At 41.6% G+C, this 13066-nt stretch overlaps 1 protein-coding gene across 3 annotated transcripts in view; it reads left to right on the forward strand.

The window, feature by feature from the left end:
- Nucleotides 1–13066, forward strand: part of PRPF18 (pre-mRNA processing factor 18) — a 93682-nt gene that overhangs the window by 63807 nt on the left and 16809 nt on the right. For all 3 annotated transcript variants that reach the window (XM_054695100.1, XM_037510635.2, XM_054695101.1), the window contains one exon: nt 11693–11839. In XM_054695100.1, the coding sequence (XP_054551075.1) occupies nt 11693–11839 (147 nt within the window). The remainder of the gene's footprint in view (nt 1–11692; nt 11840–13066) is intronic.

Raw genomic sequence — 13066 nt, forward strand, 5'->3', positions numbered from 1 at the left:
TTTTTTTTTTTTTTTTTGGCCTTCTTTCGTTGTTATTCGTCCCTCTGAGGTTCTGGCTTTAGGACTCCTTGTAGTATTTTTTGGAATGGGGATTTAGTCGTAATGAAGTTCCAGAGTTTCTGTTTGTCTGGGAAGGTCCTTATTCTTTCTTCATAGAGGAAGGAGAGCTTTGTGGAATAGAGTATTCTTGGTTGGCATCTGTTTTCTTGGAGTCTGTTGACTATGTCCTCCACTCTATCCTTGCTCGTAGTGTTTCTTCGGAGAAGTCTGATGTCAGCCTGATTGGTTTTCCTTTGAATGTTATCTGTTTCTTCCCTCTTGTCAGCTTCATTATTTTTTCCTTGTCCTGGATTCTTGGGAGCTTTACTATTATGTGACTTGCTGTATTTTTCCTTTCGTCGTGGAAGTTTGGTGTTCTTCTTGCTTCTTGTATATCAATTTTCAGCTCCTTTTTCACGTTTGGGAAGTTCTCTTCAATTATCTCCTTGAATATTTTTTCTGTTCCTACATCTCTCTCCTCTCCTTCTGGGATTCCTATAACTCTTATATTTCCTTTCCTCATGGAGTCAGATGGTTTCCAAAGTCTTTCTTTGGTCTTTTTCCTTCGTACTTCTCTTTCCTTTTCTGTTTTGGTTCTTTTTAATTTCTGTGTCTTCAAGAGTACTTATTCATTCTTCCATTTCATCTATTCTGCTTTCATTGCTTTTCCCAGAGTTCTTTAGCGCCTCCATTAATTCTTTGATCTCCTGCATTTCTTTTACTTTCCTCTTTAGAGACTCAATTTCATTCTTCTCATTGTTGATTATTTTTCCCTTATTGTTTTCCTTTATGACTTCTGTCAGTTTTTTAATCACGGCAATTTTAAATTCTCTTTCTGGAAGGCTCAGAAGTTCTTCCAAGTTACTGTCGTTGCAATCTGGGGGGTGGTTTTCTTTTTGTGGTGTGCTTTTTTCCCGAGGAGTTGCTGGGTTGCATGTGGTTTTTCTACTCCCTACTGTCTGTTTTTTAATTTGCCGTATGCATTGGGACACTGTGTTGCTGGTACTGGCCGGCATCTTGGGTGAACTTCCCAGCTCACCTCTGGCTCTTCCAGGAGCCCTCTGCCGGTTTCAAGCAGGCTTTACTGAAGAAAGGTCCCTGTTCTGAAAAGGCGATGCGGGTTCGCACTCCTCTGCATGCCTGGTCTGCCCTGGCGGTGGGTTCCCGCTCCCCCTCTAGGCTCGGACTGCTGGCCAGAAGGGGCCTGGCATGGGTGAACTTCCCAGCTCACCTCTGGCTCCTCCGGGCCCTTCTGCCCGTTTCAAGCAGTCTTTACTGAAGAAATGTCCCTGTTCTAAAGTGGCGATGCTAGGACGCACTCCCTGCGCGCTTGGTCTGCCCCAGCAAAGGGTTGGGTTATCTTTTCACTGTTCACATTATCGTTGATCAAAAAAAGTTTTTAATTTCAGTGAAGTTCAATTATTTCTTTTCCCTTTTTATTTTAGCCTGTTTTTTAGTTTAGTGTGACTCATGATGATTACCAGTTTCTAAATGCTGGCTTCCATTTTGACTCCAAATGCATGACTATACTGCAAATAAAACCTTTTTTTTTAGTTCTTTACATTTTTTAATTTTAAATTTTATTTAAATTTTTATTTCAAATAACATTGCATTAGACTTTAAGTTTCAGGTGTGCATCTTTATAAATCAACATCTGTACATTTACCACTAAATGTCCAAATATCGATATATCATTCACCACACAGTTGATCACTTTTACCCAGTTTACCCACTTGCTTCCCCCTTCCTTTCTGATAATTCCCTAATTGGTCTTATAATCTAAATTTTTTTAAGTTAATCTGTTTTCTCTGTATTTGATAGAATTTACTAGTGATGCTATTTGGTCCTTTTGTTTTGGGGGAGACTTTTGATTACTATTTCCATTTCCTTATTTGTGATCAGTCTGTTCAGGTTTTCAGTTTCTTTCTTATGCAGTCTTGAAAGGTTATATGCTTATAAGAATTTTTTTGATTTCTTTCACATTTTCCAATTTGTTGCCACATAGTACTGTTCATATACTCTCTTTAAATTCTTTGTATCCTGTAGTATCTGTTGTAACTTCTGTTTTAATTTTGAGTTCTCTCTGTTTCCTTGTGAGTCTGGTTAGAGTTGTGTATTTTGTTTCTTTTCAAAGGACCAGCTCTTTCATTGATCTTTTTAATTCTTCTATTATGATCTAATTTTTATTCCTTCTCGATGTTGGGCTTCCCCGCCCCCCCCTTTCTTGTTGTATTAGGTGTAAGCATAGATTTTTGGGGGTATGTTTTATCTTGTTTCCTGAGGTAGGTCTTTATAGCTATAGACTTAGGTATTTCCTTTGTTACATCCTATAACTTCTTTTTTTTTTTTTTTTATAAATTTTATTGTTATATTCCCCATACAATTGCAGCCCCCCCATTCTGACCCCAATCCCTCCCCTCCCGCCCCTGCCCCCTAAAAGTGTCTCTGGTTCATAGTTTTTTGTTGATTTTGATTTTCACTTTCTTATAGTTATTCATTTTCCTGGTCCCTTATTTAAGTTTTCTAGATTCCTGCTGTGAGTGAGACCATCCGGTATTTTTCTTTTTCTTTTTGGCTTATTTCGCTGAGCATGATCCCTTCCAGCGCCATCCATGTTGCTGCAAATTGCATGTGTTTATCTTTTTTGAATGCTGAGTAATATTTTTTTGAATGCTGAGTAATATTCCATGGTATATATGTACCACATCTTCTTGATCCAGTCATCTATTTTTGGGCATTTGGGTTGTTTCCAAAGCTTAGCTATTGTAAACAGTGCTGCTATAAACATAGGGGTGCAGGTGTTCTTTGGAATTGATGTTTCTGTGACCTTTGGGTAAATACCTAGGAGTGGAATTGCTGGATCATATGGAAGCTCTATGTTTAGTAGGTCCAGAAATCTCCACACAGCTTTCCACAGTGGTTGGACCAGTTTGCACTCCCACCAACAGTGCAGAAGAGTTCCTTTTTCTCCACACCCTCGCCAACATTTGTTGTTGCTAGTTTTTTTAATATGTGCCATTCTCACTGGTGTAAGATGGTATCTCATGGTAGTTTTGATTTGCATTTCCCTGATTACAAGTGATGTTGAACATTTTTTCATATGCCTGTTGGCCGTTTGCAATTCCTCTTCAGAGAAGTTTCTTTTTAGCTCTTCTGCCCATTTTTTGACAGGATTATTTTCTTTGTTGTTGTTGAGTCTCATCAGCTCTTTGCAGATTTTTGTGATCAGTCCTTTATCATTAGTGTTGGGTGCAAAAATGTTCTCCCAGTTGGTGGGGTTTCTCTTTGTTTTTGTTATTGTCTCTTTTGCTGTGCAGAAGCTCTATTGCTATATATTTTCCTCTTATTACTGCTTTTCTGCATCCCATACATTTAGGATATTGGTGTCCTCCTTGTCGTTCAATTCAAAAAATTTTTTAATTTCTTCTTTCATCTCCTCATTAGTCCAGTGGTCTTCCAGTAGTGTGGTTTTTAATCTCCATGACGTAGGAAAGTTCCTTGCCTTCTTTTTATGGTTTATTTCTAGTTTGATGCCTTCATGGTCAGAAAAGATGGTTGATATGATTTCAATCTTGGTGTATCTGTTGATGTTTGTCTTGTGCCCCAGTATGTGATCAATCCTGGAGAATGATCCATGTGCGCTTGAGAAAAATGTGTACTCCGTTTTTTTGGGGTTTAGTGTTCTATAGATGTCTGTTAAGCCCAATTGCTCTAGGTCCTTATTTAGAGCTTTGGTTTCTTTACTTATTTTTTGTCTTGTTGATCTATCCATTGTTGATAGTGGTGTGTTTAGTCTCCCACTACGTATGTGTTTTCTCTGATGTCTGTTTTCAGAGAGGACAACAGTTGTCTGATATTGTCCCCTTGATCATAATGTAGTGACCATTGGGGTCTCTTTGTATCTTTTTGAGTTTGAAATCTGTTTTATCTGATATAAGTATAGCTGTTCCTGCTTTCTTTTTTGGTCCATTTGCTTGTAGGATTGTTTTCCATCCTTTAACTTTGAGCCTGTTTTTATCTTTTGTAGCTAAATGTGTTTCCTGGAGACAGCAAAAGGTTGGGTTTTGTTTCTTAATCCAGGCTGCAACTCTGTGTCTTTTTATTGAAGAGTTTAGTCCATTTACATTTAGAGTTAATATTGATATGTTAACATCTGTATTTGCCATTGTGTTTGTCTTTCCTTTGATTTTATTTATTTATTCTTTTAATAACTTTTTTTTTTTTTTGGCCTTCTTTCATTGTTATTCGTCCCTCTGAGGTTCTGGCTTTAGGACTCCTTGTAGTATTTTTTGGAGTGGGGTTTTAGTTGCAATGAAATTCCGGAGTTTCTGTTTTTCTGGGAAAGTCCATATTCTTTCTTCAAAGAGGAAGGAGAGCTTTGCGGGATAGAGTATTCTTGGTTGGCATCTGTTTTCTTGGAGTCTGTTGACTATGTCCCTCCACTCTCTCCTTGCCCGTAGTGTTTCTTCGGAGAAGTCTGATGTCAGCCTGATTGGCTTTCCTTTGAATGTTATCTGTTTCTTCCCTCTTGCCAGCTTCATTATTTTTTCCTTGTCCTGGATTCTTGGGAGCTTTACTATTATGTGTCTTGCTGTATTTTTCCTTTCGTCGTGGAAGTTTGGTGTTCTTCTTGCTTCTTGTATATCAATTTTCAGCTCCTCCTTCACATTTGGGAAGTTCTCTTCAATTATCTCTTTGAATATTTTCTCTGTTCCTACTTCTCTCTCCTCTCCTTCTGGTATTCCTATAACTCTTATATTTCCTTTCCTCATGGAGTCAGATAGTTCCCGAAGTCTTTCTTCATTCTTTTTCCTTCGTACTTCTCTTTCCTTTTCTGTTTTGGTTCTTTTTATTTCTGTGTCTTCAAGAGTACTTATTCGTTCTTCCATTTCATCAATTCTGCTTTCATTGCTTTTCCCAGAATTCTTTAGTTCTTCCATTAATTCTTTGATCTCCTGCATTTCTTTTACTTCCCTCTTTAGGGACTCAATTTCATTCTTCTGATCGTTGATTATTTTTCCCTTATCATTGTTTTCCTTTATGACTTCTGTCAGTTTTTTAATCACGGCAATTTTAAATTCTCTTTCTGGGAGGCTCAGAAGTTCTTCCAAGTTACTGTCGTTGCAATCTGGGGGCTGGTTTTCTTTTTGTGGTGTGCTTTTTCTCTGGAGAGTTGCTAGGTTGCGTGTGGTTCTTCTCCTCCCTACTGTCTGTTTTCTAATTTGCCGTATGCGTTGGGACACTGTGTTGTTGGGACTGGCCGGCATCTTGGGTGGGCTTCTCTGCTCCCCTCTGGTTCCTCCAGGAGTCATCTGTCAGTTTCAAGCAGTCTTTACTGGAGAAAGGTCCCTGTTCTAAAATGCCGATGTGGGGACACACTCCCCTGTGCGCCTGGTCTGCCCCGGTGTTGGGTTCCTGCTCCCCCTCTGGGCTTGGACTGTAGGCCAGAGGGGGTCTGGCGTGGGCGAACTTCCCCCGCTCACCTCTGGCTCCTGAGGAAGCCTTCTGCAGGTAGTCTTTACTGAAGAAATGTCCCTATTCTATAATGGTGATGTGGGACACACCCCTGCGCGTCCGGTCTCAGGCACACTCTTCTGCGCGATTGGTCTGCCCCGGCTGTGGGTGCTCGCTCTCCCTGTGGGCTCAGACTACTTGTTCGGAAGGGGCCCGGCAAGGGCTAACTCCCCAGCTGTCCACTAGCTCCTTCAGGAGCCTGTGCTGGCTTCAAGTCGCTAGGTGGCTCCAGAGATCTCTCCTAGAGCCCTTGGGGAGCTGATTTTCCACCCCGTGGGACAGGGAGCAGAGCAGGGATGGTAGGGTACACCTCAACGGCTTTGGGGTGCTGTTTCTGCCTTGTGCCCCACCGTCGTGGGGAACCCACGCCCCTAATTTTGTGCCCCGGGTCTCAGTTCCAAAGCCCTCAGTTCCAGGACTCGGGCTGTAGCCCAGATCAGTGGCGCGGGAATGGCGCCTTTTGAATCCCGCTCCCGTGCCTGGGCGCCTGGTTCCTGCTCACTCAGGGAGGGCCTCCGCGCGTCTCCCCGCAAGCCTAGGTCGCAGGCGTGGGGACCTGGGCAGCTGCGATCCGATCTGGATCCGCGTTTGCTTTTCAACCGCACTGCTTTTCAGCGCGATCCGCGCCGCCTTCCGCGCAATCCTGACCGCGATCCGAGCCTGTTTTTCCAGTGCGCCGCTTTCCGCACAGGCTTACGGGCGGCCGGGGCTGTGTGCTGGTGCTGGTCTCCTCCTGGGCGGGGTCTCTCTTCAATGGCGCCTGGAGCTCACCTCCGCGGCGGATCCTGCAGGGTTCTCCACAGCTCCCGTTCACGGGGTGTGGTGGCTGAAATAGTTCCTTTCCACTCACAGTCCCGCTTGCTGCGTCCTTTGTTCTTGTGGGTCGTTTTAGTTTGTTGTTTTCCTCCTCTCTGCCGGTCGGAGAGTCCATCCTATAACTTCTGATATGTCATGTTTCTGTTTTCATTAATCTCCAGGTAATTTTTGGTTTATCCTTTGATTTCCTCATTATCCTTAGTTTTTCATTAGTACGCTATTCAGTCTACATTTATTTGTGGTTTTCCTTTTCTTTTTTTTTTTTTTTGAGATTTTATTTATGCATATAAGAGCTGGGTTGTAGGCCAGATGTGTGGGGGGCGGGGGTAAGAGGATTCACCAGAGAGAGTGGGAGCAAAACAGATTGACTGAAATATACTGCTGAAGGGAGCAGCAGGTGAGACCGAAGAGGTCTGCTGCACCATGTGGGTTAGCTCCCTGGCCAGGTATCGAACTCATGCTGCAAATAGCTTGACGGTGCTGAGACTTAACCCCTTGCACCGGCCCTTGCACCACCAGGAAGGCCCTCCTCTTTTTCTTTTGGTTGGTTTAGTTTCATACCATTGTTAAATGAAGAGATGAGTGAAATTTCAGCCTTCCTAAGTTTGTTTTTTTTTTTTTTAAAGATTTATTTATTTATTTATACAAGCACTGGGTACAGTCAGAGTGTGGAAGGGTGAGAGAATTCACCAGAGCAGGGAGCAGAACAGACAGACTGACAAAATACACTGCTGAGGGGAGCAGAGGGCATGGCAGAAGAGGTCTGCGCGCCATGTGGGACCCTCGCTGGTGGCCGGGGATCGAACCGGTGCTGCAGAGGCTGTGGGCAGCTTCGCAGCCCAGCGCTCAACTGCTGCGCCACCAGGGAGGCCCAGCCTTCCTAAGTTTATTGAGACTTGTTTTCTGTCCCAGCATCCCTCAGAATGTCCTATGAGTACTTGAATAGTTTTTTGGGGGGTAGAGTGTTCTGTAAACATCTACTAAGTCCATCTTACCCAATTTGTCATTGTAGTTGATTGTTTCTGTTTTTGTCTGGCGTTCTGTTATTGTTGTGAGTGGTATGTTAAAGTCAGATACTACTGTTGTATGTCTGTAATTGTCTCCCTTTTGCTCCGTTAGTATTTGCTTGGTGCTACCATATTGGGAACATATATATTTATAAGTGTTAAGTCATCCTGTTGTATTGATCCATTTATTGTTATATAATATCCATCTTTGCCTCTTGGTTGCCTTTTTTTCTTTAAAGATTTATTTATGCATACAAGAACTGGGGTACAGGCCAGAGGTGTGGGGGTGAGAGGATTCACCAGAGACAGAGCAGAGAACAGAACAGGTGGACTGACCAAAATACACTGCTGAGGGGAGCAGCAGGTGAGTCAGGAGAGGTCTGCTGCGCCATCTGGGTTACCTCCATGGCCGGGGATTGAACTCGTGCTGCAGAGGCTGCAGATAGCTTCACAGTGCTGCATCTCAACCCTTTGCGCCACCAGTGAGGCCCCTTGGTTACCTTTTTTGACTGAAAGTCTATTTTATGTATAGCAGTTTCTGCCTGTTAAAAATTTCCATCATCTTAGAGTCATTTTCTATCCCTTCATATTAAGTTTTTTATAGCTTAAGTGAGTCTCTTAGGGCAGCTTATAGTTGGGTATTGTTATTTATTTATTTATTTATATTTTTAAAAGATTTATTTATTTATACAAGCACTGGGTACAGTCAGAAGCGCGGGAGGGTGAGAGAATTCACCAGAGCCAGAGCGGGGAGCACAAAAGGCAGACTGACGAAATACACTGCTGAGGTGGGGAGCGGGCGCAGCAGTAGAGGTCTGCACGCCATGTGGGACCTTTGCCTGGCGGCTGGGGATCGAACTGGCGCTGCAGAAGCTGCGGGCAACTTTGCAGCCCAGCTCTCAACTGCTGTGCCACCGGGGAGGCCTGGGTATTGTTTTTCAATTCATCCAACTACTGTCTTTTAATTGTAGAATTTAGTCCATTTGCATTTAGACTATTACTGATAAACGACAGCTTGTTTCTGATTTTATCTTATGTACTTTGGTTCTGTTTGTTAATGTTTTGTAAATTTTCTTTTTTTACTTAGATATAAGTAAAATATCTTTCATCATTCTTGAAAGGGGGGTTTAGTAGTATCCAACTCCTTCAGTCTTTATTTTTCCCTCATGTCTGAAAGAGTTTGACAGATTACTGTTGTCAGCTTTCATCTTTTGAGTCTTATGAATATGTCATTTTGCTCTCTCCTGTCCTGTAGAGTTACTGCTGAGAATTCTGATGGGAGTACCTTTTTATGTTACCTACTTTCTCCCCCTGCAACCCATGTGTCTTTAAGTAGGTCTCTTTGCCTTTAGTTAATCAGGTGTTCTGTTAGCTTCATGTAGTTGTATACTTAATTCTTTAGCTGTGGGAAGTTCTCAGCTATTATTTTTTTGAATAAACTCTGTTCACTTCTCTTTTTCTTTATATCCCAGGATTCCCATAGCCATTATGTTACCTTTCCTAACAGAATCACATAGCTCCCTTAGCATCGCTTCATTTCTTGAAATACTTATTTCTCTCTTTTTCTACTGGATTATTTCTAGGTTTCTATATTCAGGCCCACTGACTTGTTCCTGCAATAGGTCTATTCTATTTCCATGGTTTTCTGTAGCATTCTTAGTGTTGCTTATTGAGTTCTTCCCAATCTGAATCTGTTAGTTTCTTTTTTTTTTTAAAGATTTTATTTATTTATATAAAAACTGGGGTACAGGCCAGATACGCAGGAGGGTGAGAGGATTCACCAGAGACAGAGTGGGGAACAGAACAGGCAGACTGACGAAATACACTGCTGAGGGGATCAGCAGACGAGACAGGAGAGGTCTGCCGCGCCATGTGGGTTTCTCCCTGGCCAGCCGGGATTGAACCCTTGCTGCAGAGGCTGTGGACAGCTTCACAGTGCAGTGCTCAACCCGCCTGCACCACCAGGGAGGCCCTGAATCTGTTAGTTTCTTAATTAAAGCTTCAATTTTATTTCCTGCTCGTTAATTTTATTCTATTTTATCACCTTTTATACTATCCCTGGCCTTTGTTTAAAATCAGAATTGAGCTGCCTGTCTTTTCTTTTTCCAGCAGGTGGTGCTATGGCTTTGTTTTTTAGTTACTAAATGACAGCCCTGAGGTGCCTCAGGCAACCACAACACAACTGCTGGTGTGTCATTAGGGTCGGGGAGAAGAGTTTGAAGGTGGTCAGTCATTAACGTGGACATGTGGGAGGGCTGGTTCTCCTATATGTCCCTGCTGTTAGCCCTCCTTTTTGGGGTCCCAGATTTGATGTTCTGCTTCTGTGCACTATTAGTACCCTTCTCAGTACCAGCACAAATTCCAAGATGTGGGGAAGTGAGTCTGTAGTCTATACTACTTTCTCTGTTCTCCATTCTGGGGTTCCAGTCCATATGAAGTAACCCTAGCATCTCTGCTTTGGGGTTCACATATGCCACGTCCATGCTGTGTCTTTTCATCCCAGGGACTTTGGTTTGGGAACCCTGTTGTCTTCATTCCTCTCAGACTACCCACACTGTTCATCACTCTCTACCTGTCTACCTTCCATTGTACAAATGGGCTGATCTCCTTAGATTCGTTCTAAATTGTTGATCTGAGGTGCAGCGGCTGCTTCAGCCTCACCACTGTATATGGGATTCCCTCTGTAGTCCTATCCCTGGATAATTGTCAGTCATTCCTCTTGTGAGTAAAGCAAGGAGTATCTTCTGTTGCCATCTTGACATCCTATTTTGGTTTTGCTTTTTTGCCTATGTTTTTGGTGTCAAATTCAAGACTTCATAGCCAAATCCTACATCATGAAGTTTTTCCCTTATGTTTTCTTCTAAGAGTTTTACAGTTTTAGGTCTTATACTTAGGTCTTTGATCTATTTTGAATTAATTTTTGTGTGTGCTGTTAAGGTGTAAGTGTCCAGCTTTCAGGATTCCATTTCTTATTAAATGGACACACGCTGGATGTTAATAAATATGGAATTTGTTAGAAACATAGTGAAAGCCTGGGGTACAGATGAGACACAAATGTTTATGCTGTTAACGTTTCTAAGTGTTTTAGGTGTTGGGAGTAGTTGTAATGCTGTTAGACAATTTAAAACTGTATTGGGGACTCTAATGGAATCCTGGTCACTTCTACTAGTTATAATTAGAAAATTATACAATTTATGAATTGTCTTATGTAGGTTTGTCACTCATGTTTTATTTTTCTGATGATTGGACTAGCCATTGACGTACATTCTTCTGAATGTAAATCTGTTCATAAGAAATCAGAGAAATGGGCCTCCCTGGTGGCGCAGCGGTTGAGCACTGGGTTGCGAAGCTGCCTGCAGCCTCTGCAGCGCCAGTTCGATCCCCGGCTGCTCCCCGGCCACCGGAGGAGGGTCCCACATGGCGCGCAGACCTCTCCTGCCGCCCGCTGCTCCCCTCAGCAGTGTACTTCGGTCCTTCTGCCTGTTCTGCTGCCCGCTCTGGCACTGGTGAATTCTCTCACCCTCCCGCGCTTCTGACTGTACCCAGTGCTTGTATGAATGAATGAATGAATGAATAAATAAATAAATCTTTAAAGAAAAAAAAAAGAAATCAGAGAAAGGGCCTCCCTGGTGGCGCAGTGGTTCAGCGTGGGTTGCGAAGCTGCCCGCAGCCTCTGCAGCGCCGGTTCTATCGGTCGAGGGTCCCACATGGGCCACAGACCTCTCCTGCCACGCCCGCTGCTCCCCTCAGCAGTGTACTTCGTCAGTCTACTTCGTCAGTCTGCCTACTTCGTCAGCTCTGGCTCTGGTGAATCCTCTCACCCTCCCGCACTTCTAACTGTACCCAGTGCTTGTATAAATAAATAAATAAATCTTTAAAAAAAAATCAGAGAAAGACAAATACTGTATTATTTCACTTGTGGAAGATAAAGGAAATAAATGAACAAACAAAACATAACCACTTTGACTATAAGAACAAACTAGTGGTTACCAGAGAGGAAAAGGAAAGGGAGGTAGGTAAATGGTGAATGGAAACTAAGCTTTTGGTGATGGTGATAATGTACTACATATAGATTTTTGAATCACAAAAGCTGTGTACCTGAAGCCCGTACAGTATTTTATTTAAACCAATAAAAAATTAAATCAATAAAAATTTTTGAAAAAGAATTAACTTTAAATGGACAGTCATGATAACTGTATTTGAGTCTCTGTTTTACTCTTACCTCCTTGTGGAGGAAGAAAAAGTGAATTGTACTTCTTATTAGTGAAAAATCAGAAGTGAAATTTCATGCCAGATAAAATTTTCACCTTTTTCAGGGATTGAGGAATGATCTGAAAGCAGCTTTGGATAAGATCGACCAACAATACCTCAATGAACTTGTAGGTGGTCAAGAACCTGGAGAGGAAGACACACAGAATGATTTGAAAGTTCATGAAGAAAACACCACAATTGAAGAGTTAGAGGTAACCTCTACTTCACCTCATTTTATCTCCCATCACACCTTTCATTTCCCTGGAGCAGGTGGTTAAGGTCATTAGATCCTTTTTTTTCAGAGCACACCCCTGCTATTGCTCTTTAGAAAGCCTATTCATTGTCTTTTGTTTCATGCTTTTATTTATTCACTCTCCTTTTCTCATTTTCTACTCCTGTCCCCCTTCAAAAGTAGTTATTTAAACAACTTTGATGTGCATCTTTTTATTTTTTGAAACTCGTGTGTGTGTGTGTGTGAATTTGATTTATATAAATGATACTGTGTGTGAAATTCTTCATTTTATTTTTCACTTTTCTTTTTTCACCTGTCACTGTGTGTAAGATCCAGCCTTGGTGGCTTACATACATTTGGATATTTGCTTTTAATGCTACATAATTTTTATATATTGTGGTATTCATGGCCTTTCCATTTTTATTCCCCCATAATGTCAGACAGTTAGATTGCTTCCATCTCTTGGTCACAAGCAGGTTTATGATAAACAATCTTGTCCATACCCTGTACAGACTAAGAAGTGAGATTGCTGAATTTGTAAATATTCAACTTGTCCAAGTACCACCAGGTTGCTCTTTGCAATGACTGTACTTGTTGATACCCCCATACCAGTATGTGTCATGTATCCTTTTATACCTGCCTATACTTGGCAATATCTTGCTTTCTAATTTTGCCTGTGTGTTAAATGTGGAGTGATATATGGAATCTTTAATTAAAAAACAAGTGTTGTACCATCTGAATATCTAGTATGAGCATACTATATGGCTTAGTTTATAGCTCTTAATGCTTAATAAAACATACTGTTATTGTCCTATTTCATTCCTGCTCTTGCACATGGTGTACTTTTCCACATGGTACTCTGAGATCAGGGTTTAGGAGGATGTCCTTTTAATAGCTCCCCCCATAACACCTATCAACGCATGTGAAATTTATAGAAATAATTGGTGTGAGCTAACAGTTTTGGGCTTTTTTTAAAAACAGCTTTTTCAAGATCATGTATTATACAGTTTGCCTGTTTAAAGTACACACTAGTTTTTGGTATATTCGCAGCTTTTATTACAATGCAATTTTAGAACATTTTTGTTCTCAAAAGAAATCATATATGCATTAGCACTCATTCCATTTACCCACTCTTTACTCTTTTGATTCATAAGATAGCATGCTTTCTAAATTTAACTAGCAAATTGATGGTTTTCTTTTCTAACTC

Source organism: Talpa occidentalis, unplaced genomic scaffold, assembly GCF_014898055.3.
Source record: "Talpa occidentalis isolate TD23 unplaced genomic scaffold, MPIMG_talOcc4v2.1 talOcc4.14, whole genome shotgun sequence".
In the NCBI taxonomy this organism is placed as follows: Eukaryota; Metazoa; Chordata; class Mammalia; order Eulipotyphla; family Talpidae; genus Talpa; species Talpa occidentalis.